Consider the following 14269-nt stretch of genomic DNA (forward strand, 5'->3'; position numbering starts at 1 on the left):
CCAGGGAAGCCCTCCTCCCAGGACTAAAATCCACTTCCCTTCCCTCCATCTCTACCAGCCTCATCTAAATCACTAGATCTCACCTGGATTATTAAATTAGCCTCCTAATTAACCTCCCTGTATCCACTCTGCCCCAGAAATCCATTCTCTATATATGTCACTTGCCTTCTTGAGTCCTTTCAATGACTTCCCTTTGAATTTAATAAAGTGCAAATTCCTGACCCAGATTGAGAAGGCCCTCGGGGTTCTGGCCCCGCCAGCCTCTGCAACTTCACTCACGCTTTAGCCACACTGGCCGCCACACTCCCAGCTCTTTCTCACCTCAGGGCCTCTCCCCATCCTCTTCAGGCTCTTTGTATCTTTGCACTGGGTGTCAGTCCCATCTACTCACCTCGTTTGACCCCAGACCCTCATATCCTGAACCTAGGTTTTAATACCCAGACTCTTAAGGGATAGACTTCTCAATAAACCTGTGAGGTATTATTCCAGGAAAAGTGAAAGCACAAATAACTTGCCCAAGGTTATAAAACTAGGAAGCAGCACGGCTGGGATTTGAACTCTGTGCACAAATGGCTGTACTATTCCTTCTGCCTCATTAAAAAAATATAAATAATGTAGTCTCAGGCTTGGCTCTTAGGTAAAGGAGGGAGAGGATAAAGTTATACCAGAATTCAGTATAGGAAATAAAAACCACTGTAGACATTTTAAGTGGAAAGGGACTCAATACTGAGAATTAGGTGCTTTCACAATACTGAGAAGAACTAGAGTCAAAAGGCTGCCACCAGATCACTGATGCCAAGGGCTTGACACCGTCACTGTGATCTGAGATGGGGAAACTGCTCTGAGCAAAATACCTCCATTCAGTGGTTGCTATTTCTTGGTGTTTACCCAGACCTCACATGTCTTGTCACTGGTGCCACACCTGCATCACACACAGGCCAGCCCACTGTTCTACAAGACCAGCTCCATCTGCACGATAATGAGTTCAGTTTCTAAAAAGTGATCTAAACACATGATGTAAATATCCAAATATGATACAATATTAAAACTGAGTGATGGGTGTGTTTGGAATATTAGGTAATTTTACATTTTTTAATCAAAAAATCCTTACAGTAGAACATTTAGTGAAAAAAAATCTTGTGTTTCAGATTTTTGAAAATATGCCAACAACAACCTCACCTCCACGAAGAGGGCTGAAAAGCAAACAACACACTGAGAAAAATATTTACAGCATCTATGTAGACTCTGATACACATTGAGTCTTCATAAGTCAATTTAAAGAAGAGTAACTAGACCAATCGAAAAGCAATAAAGGGCATGAACAGAAAATACACAAAAGGAGAGAAGTTTAATGTTCAATAATGTGAAAATTAAAATCATTAATAATTAATGAAGTGAAATTAATGAAAACCAAAGTGAGATATCTTTTTATTTGAACCACAGATTGGCAAACATAACACTGGCAAAACTGAATGTTGGCAAGACAATGAGGAGATAGGGACTCGAATGCATAGATGCTTGGTGGGCGTGTAAATATGTACAACCTTGCTTAGAGAGGGTAGTTTGGCCGTATGTAACTGTGAAGGCATCATCCTGGGACAGGGATGTGAGCAATGGAAAGACATCAACAGAAAAGTTAAAAGGAATGTAATTGCTGCAATTTATAGAAATGGTTACACAAAATACACTAAGTACTCCCAGACAGAATACAAGTTGCCCAGATCCCCAATTCCCCAATGGAAAACACTCCCCAATATTTTCCACAGAGTGAGGAATCTTCAGGGGCAAGAAGCTCCCAGCCTCCCATTCTCAAGGGCCCTTTATTCTCCCTGGCCTCCCCTGGCTGTGTACCTGCCTGCTTACCAGGCATAGGTAACTGTTATGAAACAACCCTTGCACATGCTTGAGTGTTTACCACCAACATGAATTGGATGAATTGAAGGTCAGCCTTCAAGAATGCCTTTTTTCCTGCAAAACCAAGTCTCAGGTCTACCTGAAGTTCATACTTACAGGATCAAAATGTAACATGTGCCTACCATAGGTCCCAGAAATCCCACTTCTAGAACTTACCTTAAAAAGATAACTGCACAACTTCCATAGATGGATGAGTAGATATTCACTGAAGCATTGCTTCTAGAAATGAAAATCGTGTCAAGCCTAATTGCTCATCAATGGGGACTAAGTAAATTATGATACATCCATATAATGAAATCCTTGGCCACTGAAATATATGTATACATATTAGTATCTGTACCTCAATGCATAGGATGTTTCTGAAAGAGGCAGGGGAAGTTGCAGAGGATGAAATGGTTGGCAAGGCAGGTATGAGAGAGAATTCTTCATGGATATTCTTTTAACTTTAAAAATATTGAACCATATGGATGTATTTATTTAATATTAAAAGGTAACTGCAGAGAGAGGGAGAGAGAGGGAGAGAAACAGAGATTCCCAAAGGGACAGTCACTATAAGTTACAGCAATTATTTTGAGCTAGCAAGAGTTGAGTCAACACTTTTTATTTCTTTACTTTTCTATATTGTTGGAATTTTCATGATAAGCATGGATCATTTTTACAGATGTAAAAATTTCAAATTACAAGGCAAAAATTATATAACCATAAAGAAAAAGTAGTAAAGCAATTTTCGTTAAAACATTAAAAAAAAAAAAATTTCCAAGACTCCCTTTGCACTGCATCCTTTGGCCATGACAAGCCCCGCCCATCCCATTTCTATTCCCAGTTCTGCTCCTGAAACCCTACCTTAGGAGTTTTCATTTCCTTTTTTGTTTTTTCCCCCAGACTTGCTGATGGAGTGATCAAAAGTGTGTTATGGCAAACACTTCAAGCTCTTAACTTCTGTCATAGACATAAAGTAAGTAACATTTTCTAACGTATTTGCTGATTTCTTCATGATGACTCTTTTCTTCTACTTAGCTCAGGGGTCTATTTGAAGAGCTAATGACAGGGAAAATAAGAACCAAAAGAGCAAAACAAAAGAAAGTTACAGAATATGAGGAAAAGTAATGCATTATTCATGGCCCTTTTCCAATTTCTGTAAGAATCGAATTACTCATTCCTTATGAATTAAAAGTTTATATAAACTTAATGTTTCTTTTTGCCACAATACTGATTCCTATAATTATTTTTAAATTGGATTAAAATAAGTTTTCAGGATATCAGTAGTGTAACCCTCCATGGCACTTGATTTTGTTTTTTTTTTTAATGTCTCTTAAGTCTTTTATTCTGTAACAGTCCCCCTTCCCCTACCTTTTTTTCCCCCATCATTAATTTTTTACAGCCATGGGTATCAAACTTGAGCATGCATCAAAATCACCAGGAGGTCTTGTTAAGACACATTTTGCTGGGCCCATTCCCAGAGTTTCTGATTCCGTAGGTGTTGGATAGGACCTGAGAACTGGCATTTCTAACAGTTTCCTAGTTGATACTGAAGCTGCTGGTCCTAGAGCCACACTTTGACTACTCCTGTGTTATAGAAATCATTTTGGCCGATTGCTTCCTATGTGTTACTTAACTTGTTCTTTCACCTGTATTTGCTATCAATTGGTGTTTATATCCAGAGGCTTGATCATACTCAGGTTCAGTTTTTTAGACAGGAATGCTTCACATATAGTGCTGTACACTTCTTATTGCATCAGCATCATGAGGCATATATAACGTCTGGTTGTCTTTCCCACTTTTGATTGTCTTAAAATAGATTAGTGGGTTCAGGAGGTGTTCATTTGATCCCCTCCATTATCACTTTCCCTGTCAATCTTTTATTTCGTTTTACCATTCATAGATAATTATTACCTCTCTCCAGGATTTCATTAGGGTTAAAAGGTGGTGATTTTCTAATTCTATTATTCCTTCTGCATTTGTTAATTGGAATTCTATGGAGAAGAATTTACCATCATGGACTCTGGCTACTGTAAAGTACAGTAAGATAAATATGTGATTATTCCCTTTATTTGTCAGTACTCAAGAGTGATGGGCTGGGGTGTTAGCAGCCTCCAAGAGTGAACAGTGAAGGGTTTTGGGGAGGTGTAGGGTATCACTATAAACGAATGGATTTTATGTATTTGATGTGTTTCAATCCTTTGCAATAATTGTTCTCTCTGATGTTCACATCTTAGGCCAGTGGGAGCTTCTTTAAGTAGGCTCTTGGGTGCTTTTGCTATAATGATAGTTTTTAAAAAAATAACTCTAGACCTTTTGCGTTCGTGCCTACACGGAGGCAGTGTTGAGGCAAGGATACAGACTACCATATGGTCAATTTTGATGCCAGCAGAATATCTATCATAGTAGTCTAGGATTTCTGAAAAAAAGTACAAGATCATGGAACGAAATTGCAATACTTAGGGAAAGCTTCCTTTAGCTTTAAGAAAGTCAGTGAAGTTTTTTTTGTTTGTTTTGTTAGGATAAGTCAGAAGCTTTTATTTTCTATTGATAGAGTATAGAGGGATATTGTCCACAAGATACATAAACCTGTTTTTCATGATGCAGATTGTACTTTCAAATAATTACTAAAGATGATGCTGAATTGAATCCACATCTCTGTTGCTTTTCACCATGCTCTGAGAGGTATTCAAGTTCACCTAAGCTTGTTGCTAGAGTTTTATGGGTAATTAAAATGATTTTTTAAAAATTTTTTTACCATAAGTGTTGTACATTATCCCTATATAATCAGACATTTTCCTGTGTACTGATTATAAGCTTGAATACAATGTCTGTGGCTGATTTACCTTTGTATCGCTTTAGCCTAGCATGGATCTTTTCATATAAAAGGTGCTCAGGAAACATTTATTGAATAACTGGATGAAGGAATGAATGAATGAATGAATGAGTGGGTCAGTCAATCAACTTACCTACCTGATTACGACTTCCTATTTCCAGTGGACCCAAACATTATTGTAGCTCAATGCAACTGCCACCATTTCTTTCTCTGCTTGGAACAACATGTTCTGTACCTTAAACTTTGAAATACTGAAAACCTCCAGTTTATAATCTATGGCCTTTATTAAAAATAGATAATTTTTCAGACAAAATTTCTTCCTCCAACGTGGAAATTACTTCTGAACTCTGGTTATCCCATTTTCTTATGCTATGGTAAGCTTTTGTGTATCTTTTTTTTCTTTTAACAAACCTATTGTCTAAAATGCATACAAAGGAAAAAAAATCTAAATCATATATAAGTTGTTACAATACTACATCTAAAACCTTTATACTCTCCTTATTTTAAAGGAACCCTCATGATACTCTCAAAGAATAGAAAAGGCAGTCTGACCCAATTGGTGTTGCTAAAGATTCCCAGCTTTCAACCTGTGGTGACCATGACTACCTTTTTATCTCCAGAGTGGTGATCCTACCAAGAAAGGAAGGTTACAGTAGTAAGGGATTAAGGCCTTGCTACTCAAAGTGTGGTTTGTAGAGATCACCTGAGAGCTCATTAGAAAGGCAGAATCTCAGGCCCATTCAGATCTGACTCAGAATCTGCATTTTAACAAGATCTCCAGGTGATTCATGTGCACATTAAATTTTGAGAAGCACTGGACTTATGAAAATACCTACTCATTTTGTTCTTTTTTTACCCTATAATATGGCTAGATTGAGGTAACTAAAGTGACCACTTAGCATCATTGTGAACTCATGAATTTTTATATATTTGACATATCGATTAGAGAAAAACAACTTCATGTCTGGGAATTCCCTGGAGGTCCAGTGGTTAGGACTCTGCGCTTTCACTGCCGTGGACCCGGGTTTGATCCTTGGTCGGGGAACTAAGATCCTGCAAGCCACACGGCACGGCCAAAAAAAAAAAAAAGAACTTCATGTCAAAATGACAAAATTACAGTGACTTCCAAAATACGAGTATGTCTGGCTGTAACATCCATCATCGTCTTGTTGATATCAATGACTTAGTTGTCAAGGAGGAGGTTTCTTTCCTCTCTCATTATGAGTATCCAGCCATAAGACTCAAAGAACAACCTTCTCAGATGTCCATTCAGGCTACATAAAGAAGCAACTTCTAGTAGGGAAGCTTCCGGAGATGATTCCTAAAATTAAGGGTCAGGTTTAAAATACCGTGGATACCTCTCCTTGCTGGCTTTTGAGATTATAAAAATGAGATTGCACATCAGCTGCAATAACCCAGTTTAAGCAATGTTTGCTAAAAGCTGTGTATGATACCCAAGTTTATCAAAGTGTTTTGGTTACACTGACTTGCAAGTTATTGCTCTTAGGTGGAAAAATAAGCTGATTGCGAGAGGCATTACAGAGTTTGCACTGAGTGCAGCTTTGCAGCGGAGAAGGTGAATGCTGTATGTCTAAGCATCTTCTGTTCTCCATACTCTGCTTCTTACTGTTCCAGTGATTTTTACTCTCTTTTTCCTTCTTCTATTATATAATATGCCATCTATCTTTCTTTATTTGTAGCTTCTCTTACCTGTATTACACTAAACATTTTTTCAGATTCTTTGGGACATATCAATACTTCATTTGCCTTTGTATGTTTTGGTTGGAAGATAAGTAGCTGTAAATTTCACATGGATTTGCATATTTAAATAGGCCAATAGACAGGTATCAATGTAAGTCCATTTACTTGGTAATGACACATATAGTACAGAAATTTTAGAATCTGATGCAAACTCACCTGAGGGATATAACCTATTCTTATTAAATCACTAATTATTATAGGTGAATATGATGCAAAGTGTTAATCCAGTTTTCATAAATGTGTTGCTTTAAAAGGCAGGATGAAAACTATGTTGGCTTATATTATAACAATGTATTTTAAAAAATTAATATCTAAGGCCTTAGGACTTTTAAGAGGCCTTAAAAGGTTTCTTCTAACTGCTGGTTGTACAAATTATGAGACAGTTGAGAGTAATTGAGACAATACAAACAAGCTTCTAGTACCAGTGCCGTTTTTGTGACCCAAAATGAATTTAGGGTTCAACATTTTCTCTTTTTAGATAGCTATTATAGAAGCAAAAAAAAAAATTATTTCAAAATTGTCAATTTGACAAGAATACTTCAAGAGACTGACAGCACAACAGAGAAGTGAGGCAGAAAGAGCTGATTGTTGTGGTACTTAATCCGGAGACCGTGGGTAGCCACCTGCAATCACAGGATTGTTGCAAGGATGAACTAATTCATGTGGAAGTGCTCTGAAAAGTTCAGAGCTCCGCATGAGGGCTGAGTTGTACAAGAAGAGCAACATTGTTTTTATCTATGTGCTTGTTTGGAGGGAGGGTAACCTGGAAAGCTACAGTTCTGAAGAATAGGGTCTGAGTTGTTTTCTCCTGCGGCATCCACAGCATGGAATAGCCATTTCTGGACTAATAGTGAGTGGGGCTCACTCAGCCCACCTTCATCCACACCCCCAGCTTAGCCCTCTCACATCCAGGAAGGAGCACCTGCTTCACTCAGGGTCCTGGGGTGTTGCAGCAAGCTGTAAGGTCTCCACACATAGAGGACTCTGAGGGGAGAATGCCTCCCGGTGGTGACCCGCTCTCCCAGGGGCAACTCCAACAGCATCATGTGGTCACGTTTCAAGAAAGCTGTTAATGGTTGCAGATTAGTTGGGGATACTCATCCCCTGAGGCCGAATATTTGGTATCTCTTGTTAATAGGTGACCGTTACATCCCAGCTTGACCAGGACAGTTGTGGGCTGTTGTCCTCGTGTAGTAATTAATAGAACTCCCTTTCACACATCCTTAATAGAGCTGGATGATAAATAAGATGGTCACTCTAATGAATTTTGTTTTTGCTGTCATTCAAATGTTTTTACAGTTTCCCAAATCTGCAATATTTGTGCAACCTGCATTGTGATTCTTGGGGGGCAGCCGTTCTTATTAGAAGCACTCGGAATGTTACCTCGTTCAGGGTTACCTCATTTTTATTTATTTATTTATTTATTTTTGGCTGCGTTGGGTCTTCGTTTCTGTGCAAGGGCTTCCTCTAGTTGTGGCGAGCGGGGGGCCACTCCTCATCGCGGTGCGCAGGCCTTTTCACTGTCGCGGCCTCTCTTGTTGCGAAGCAGAGGCTCCAGACGCGCAGGCTCAGTAGTTGTGGCTCACGGGCCTAGTTGCTCCGCGGCATGTGGGATCTTCCCGGACCGGGGCACGAACCAGTGTCCCCTGCATTGGCAGGCGGATTCCTAACCACTGCGCCACCAGGGAAGCCCCAGGGTTACCTCATATTGATTTACAAGGTTGTGTTAATTACTGCTGTACAACAGAGTGACTCTGTTATACATATATATATTCTTTTTTTATATCCTTTTCCATTATGGTTTATCATAGGATATTAAATATAGTTCTCTGTGCTATTCAGTAGGACCTTGTTGTCTCATTCAGGGTTTTACCTCTTACTGTTTAAATAAGGCTCAGTAAAAAGTGGAAAAAATAATTATATGATATTCCCCTCTCAAAAAAATGTTTTTCAGTTTTCCTATCCAATAGTTATTTTAATTTCTTTCCTAATATAGCAACTTTTTTTTCTTTTGGTATGATAAGATTTACAAATGAAAAAAATGGCAATTTAAGTTTTTAGAAAAATGAAGGAAAACCATATTTGTGTTTATCTCACAGGCTTTGTTTATCATTTAAACGAATAGTTAAATGTTCATTATGCTTCGTTGTCTTGATGACTTGGGGAAATAATTAACTATTTTCTTACAGTGTATTCACAGAGATGTAAAACCTGAAAATATTCTAATAACTAAGCAAGGAATAATCAAGATCTGTGACTTTGGGTTTGCACGAATTCTGAGTAAGTAGCAATTTTTTACTAACTTATCCAATTCAGATGATTATGAAATGATACAGTTTAAATTCTTACTTTAGATACTGAATGTATGCTGATGGTTATATTGTTATTATTCAAAAAGGGAAATTTCACTGTAACCTTTTAGTCAGTACATCAGTTCACACTTCACCTCCATCCAATCAACTACAATTTATTGGATGTCACATTTTTGTACTTTGCCCCTTAGGAAAGGAAAAGAACTACAAGATGCATTTCTGGTCTTCATGCACTTATAATCTGAAGTAAAAGAAACAAAAGAATAATACAAGATGACTGGCAATAAAGTACTAAAGCGAAAGGGCAGATGGTTCCCTGGAGGGGGATATTAATGTGGTCTAGAGTGGTTGGGAAAAACTTCATGGAGCTGATGAGACTAGGAGAGTAAACAGAAAATGACAGAGAGGATTCAGAGACAGTGCTGAGAAAAAAGAAGTCATCCCAGAGAGGGAGGAACCAAGGGAAAGGGGGACAAATAATGATGTCTCCTTGAATCTAGAGCTGTGCAGCAGGCAAAAAGATGCATTAACAATAGACACACTGCACGGGGGGCATACACATAATCAATATCCTGATAGGACCCAGACACAAGTGACTTGACAATGCATTGGGAAGCTGGTTTATACTTGAAGTTACACTGTAGAAATTCTCCCTACCCCCTCGCCCTGGTCCTCTCTTTTTGGGATTATATAGATGTTAACTAGCTAAGGTACCTTTGGAAGTTGAACTTTTTAAAATTGAAGTATATAGTTGATTTACAATATTATGTTAGTTTCAGGTGTACAGTATAGGGATTCAGTATTTTTGCAGATTATACTCCATTATAGGTTATTACAAGATAACGGGTGTAATTCCCTGTTCTGGACAGTATATTGCTTATCTATTTTATATATAGTACGGGGAAGGTGAATTTACTATCTGAGCACTGTTTGCTCGATTAGTGCCTCACTGCATGAACTGTTAGGAGTATCGTGGCTTCTGAGAATTACTAAAGCTGATCTGAATGCCTGACTGCTCTTGGGAGCCGTTCCCCTCTTGGGAGAATGTGACCCACCTGATTTGACTGATGCATTTGCAGTTCCAGGAGATGCCTACACTGATTATGTTGCTACAAGATGGTACCGAGCTCCTGAACTTCTTGTGGGAGATACCCACTATGGTTCTTCAGTCGACATATGGGCTACCGGTTGCGTTTTTGCAGAGCTCCTGACAGGCCAGCCACTCTGGCCTGGAAAATCAGATGTGGACCGACTGTATCTGATAATCAGAACACTGGGTATAAGTTGCATTTTATGGCTTACAGAGTTGCTATAGTGTTATAGTAGTGGTATGTCACTGTAATGAACAATAAGACCTTTCTTTCGTCTCCAAAGTGCACTCGGGATGGCTGTTCTGGGTTGTAGCCAAAGCCCAACCCTTTTCTCAATGTGTAGAGCCATAACTTTTGTCAGTGAGGAGTTTTCAGATGCCTTTCCAAGTCAAGTCAATTAGCCGTGGAATAAACTATACATTTACTTTCCTTATCAGCCCAAGATAGGGCTAAGGGTATGAGTCAGCTGCATAGAGCTTACTCTAAAGAGATTTACTCAAATGCACTTTCTATCCTCTGTAAAAGAGGATTTTTCCCCTTTCCTCTAGCGCAGGGGTGAGCAAACTTTTTCTATAAAGGGCCAAATGGTAAATATTTTAGGTTTTGCAGGCTCTACAGCCTCTGTTGCAACTCCTCAAATCTGCTTCTTTATACTTAAGAATTTACAAATTACTTTCACACACACCATCTCTTTCAGTCTTAAGAAAAGCCCATTAAGGACATTATAACATTTTTCATTGTGCCTGTTTTTTGCCAGTGAGGAAACTGAGGCTCTGGGAGCTTCCATGAGTGGCCTAAAGTCCTACAACTAGTTAAGTGCAGAATAAGAATGGACTCAAATGCTCTCTTTCGTGACCTTTCATCACGATGCAGCGTCCTCAGCACTTGTCTACTTCCACCTGGTTGGAAGAGAACATAACCCAAAAGATTAGCTGCAGCTTTACGCCAGCAGCACGGATGCAGACAAAGTGATGGGTATTTATTAATCCCTTCCCATCGGCTCTCCTGGCAGCGTGGCTGCTGGGCAAGGGAACTACTGCTGTCTGGCCTGATGCAATCCCCTGTGTGGTCCCAACACATTCTGCTGGAGAATTCCGCAGCATGAAAAATGTGGGGTAGAGGCTCACTACAGGCCACACCTGAAGCTTATGCTGTTTAATTGATTTCCTACAAGGATTGTGGAAATTTACATTAGGCAGATGTTAGACCTGAGTCTGAATCCTGGGTCTGTCACCTAATGACCGTGTGACTTTAGACAGCTGATCAAACCTCTGAGCCTCATTCTCTGACTGGGACAGTATAAATGAAAAATAGCAACGATGGTGAGATGGTTATGAGATTAAATGGGATCATACGTGTAAAGCCCTCCAGACCACTTGCTTACCTCCTCTTTTGGTGGCGGCTGAATGGCAGACCAAACCATGTGTGGCAAAGAGAGTTCCTTGGGAGCATTGACCTTACCTGAGAAGGTATGTTTTTGCAGTGACCCATTCCTCCTAAATCTGGAGGGAATGGTCAGGCTCAGTATTTCTTTCACATCTGGACCTAAGAAGTTAACCATTTAAGCGTTATGTTATTTTTAGTAAATTTATCATGAGTTATGTGGTTTGTATTTTACAGGAAAACTAATCCCAAGACATCAATCTATCTTTAAAAGTAACCAATTTTTCCATGGCATCAGTATTCCTGAACCAGAAGATATGGTAAATTGCTGGATTCTGGCGTTTTGTTATTTGTGTTGCTACTTTCTTTATAGGGGTAGTTGTTTCTTTTTTTAATGTTTGTGCTTTGGGCTCCTGTTTTCCTTATGACACACTGACGCAGGTCAAAAAAACTATGTAAAAACTACATAAAATGAACTAGGAGAATGCTTTAAAAGTTAACTTGCCCTATCTATTCAAAGATTAATTCAATTTTAAATTTGAAGTGAAAGTATACTTAGTTCCTTCATAAATACTGTGATCCTTTTCATCAAAACACTCAGGTACCTTGCCCTGAAATAATTATTTTCTCATAAACAGTACTTACCATCGTTGTCTCTATTTTGAAAAAAAAATGCATTCTCTATTTTCTTCAGCTTCTGAAACAAAGCTCAAATCAATAGAAACTGTTTCTTCACAACATATATTTCCACATGGAAGGTCATTCCACAAAATGATCCTCATTGGGGCTTCCCTGGTGGCGCAGTGGTTGAGAACCTGCCTGCCAATGCAGGGGACACGGGTTCGAGCCCTGGTCTGGGAGGATCCCACATGCCGCAGTGCAACTGGGCCCGTGAGCCACAATTACTGAGCCTGCGCGTCTGGAGCCTGTGCTCCGCAACAAGAAGAGGCCGCGATAGTGAGAGGCCCGCGCACTGCGATGAAGAGTGGCCCCCACTTGCCACAACTAGAGAAAGCCCTTGCACAGAAACGAAGACCCAACACAGCCATAAATTAAAAAAAAAACAAAAAAATGATCCTCATTGTATCCAAATCAAAACTGCAAACCACAATGATCACCTCTACACTCTTCCTGTGGTCTTTGCCTTTCTTTGGGAATCTACCAATGACTACTTGACCCTCTTACTCTCTGTAGTCATTGATTTCCTGTCTGTGTCACCTAAGTCTGGGCTATGATCTTTAAAACTCTGCATGATCTATATTCTGCCTATAGAATGAAAGGACGGTCAGGGGAAGCGTGTGCCACGCTCCAGCTGTGTTGGAGGTGGGGAGAGTCTGCAAAGCCAGGTCATGATTTATGGCACCTGTGAACCATCAGATTCAGGTGGTCCCAACTTCTCTAAGCACCCTGTTCATCTTAAATTTATTTCGTATATTACCTTGATTTATGTACTGGATTTCTTTTTTATTATATTTGTTAAGGCTTTTAACAAATATAATAAAAGGTTAAAAGTTGAATTACAAGTCTAGAGGTTGAATTACAAAAGATTATTTATATAACATGTTTGATTTAAAGACTAAAATACAACAAATTCACATGTACCTGCTGCCTAGTTAAGGAAGGAGAATATTGCCATTAACATGGAAGCTTCCCCCTCCCCATGTACTCTTCCTCAATCCCATTCCCTTCCCCCCTTACTATTCTGAATTTTGTGTTCATCATTCTGTTGCTTTCTGTAGTGCTCTTAATTACGCAGCTCAGTGTATTTTCATTAATGCTCAAAGCATCCCTGTAAGTAGATCAGGCATCCCTATAAGTAGATATTAGGGTACTGTTGTAGGATTTCAGAAGGGAACATTTAGCATGCACATTTACCAAACACTAATTGAAAAACACTGTGAAGTTAATAGCTTCAGTTTTTCCCATTACACTATACAGTAGTGTAAAATTATGATTTTAAAAAATCAAAATCTAACCTACTAGGGGATCTTTCTCCAAACTATTCTTAATGCTAATATATTTAAAATATCCATTACTTTGTTGTTAGGTAACATTTAAATGCTTTACTTTGTTTTTTAGGAAACTCTTGAAGAAAAGTTCTCAGATGTTCATCCTGTGGCTTTGAATTTCATGAAGGTACCTAAGCATCAATTATAACCATTATTGACTGCAAGCCATAATGATTGAAGCTGGTAACTCTGGGAGGGGTGGACAGTAGGGCAAATAATGCCAAGGTAAAAATGTAGTCATTGAAACAGTTAAGGAACTGTAAAATAATTACAGTTAAAGTAACATCAGTGGTTTAAACAGTAATCTTTCTAACATATCCATTAAAATTAGTAGAAGATGAAAGAGTATAATTAAGGTCTGCCGTGATGAAGACCATACTTCTTCTGCATTCGTTAGGAAATTTGACTGTTAAGTCAGTATATTCAAGACTGGAAATTTTTTTTTTTAAAACATCTTTATTGAAGTATAATTGCCTTACAATGGTGTGTTAGCTTCTGCTTTATAACCAAGTGAATCAGTTACACATATACAATATGTTCCCATATCTCTTCCCTCTTGCATCTCCCTCCCTCCCACCTTCCCCCTCCCACCCCTCTAGGTGGTCACAAAGCACCGAGCTGATCTCCCTGTGCTATGCGGCTGCTTCCCACTAGCTATCTATTTTACATTTGGTAGTGTATATATGTCCATGACACTCTCTCACCCTGTCACATCTCACCCCACCCCCTCCCCATATCCTCAAGTCCATTCTCTAGTAGGTCTGTGTCTTTATTCCCATCTTGCCACTAGGTTCTTCATGGCCTTTTTTTTTTTTTTCCTTAGATTCCGTATATATGTGTTAGCATACTGTATTTGTTTTTCTCTTTCTGACTTACTTCACTCTGTATGACAGACTCTAACTCCATCCACCTCATTACAAATACCTCCATTTCATTTCTTTTTATGGCTGAGTAATATTCCATTGTATATATGTGCCACATCTT

General features: G+C 38.9%; 1 protein-coding gene across 5 annotated transcripts in view; it reads left to right on the forward strand.

Moving 5' to 3' along the window:
• The window catches only part of CDKL4 (cyclin dependent kinase like 4), a 58700-nt gene that overhangs the window by 29381 nt on the left and 15050 nt on the right, over positions 1-14269 (forward strand). For all 5 annotated transcript variants that reach the window (XR_014235124.1, XM_082358308.1, XM_082358305.1 and 2 more), the window contains 5 exons: positions 2797-2869; positions 8680-8770; positions 9882-10079; positions 11514-11596; positions 13356-13412. Coding sequence is in view for 4 of the 5 variants with exons in the window: in XM_082358308.1 (XP_082214434.1) it covers positions 2797-2869; positions 8680-8770; positions 9882-10079; positions 11514-11596; positions 13356-13412 (502 nt within the window). In the remaining variant the exon portion in view is untranslated. The remainder of the gene's footprint in view (positions 1-2796; positions 2870-8679; positions 8771-9881; positions 10080-11513; positions 11597-13355; positions 13413-14269) is intronic.

The sequence above is a fragment of the Balaenoptera borealis genome (genome assembly GCF_965194805.1).
Source record: "Balaenoptera borealis genome assembly, chromosome: 15".
Taxonomy (NCBI): Eukaryota; Metazoa; Chordata; class Mammalia; order Artiodactyla; family Balaenopteridae; genus Balaenoptera; species Balaenoptera borealis.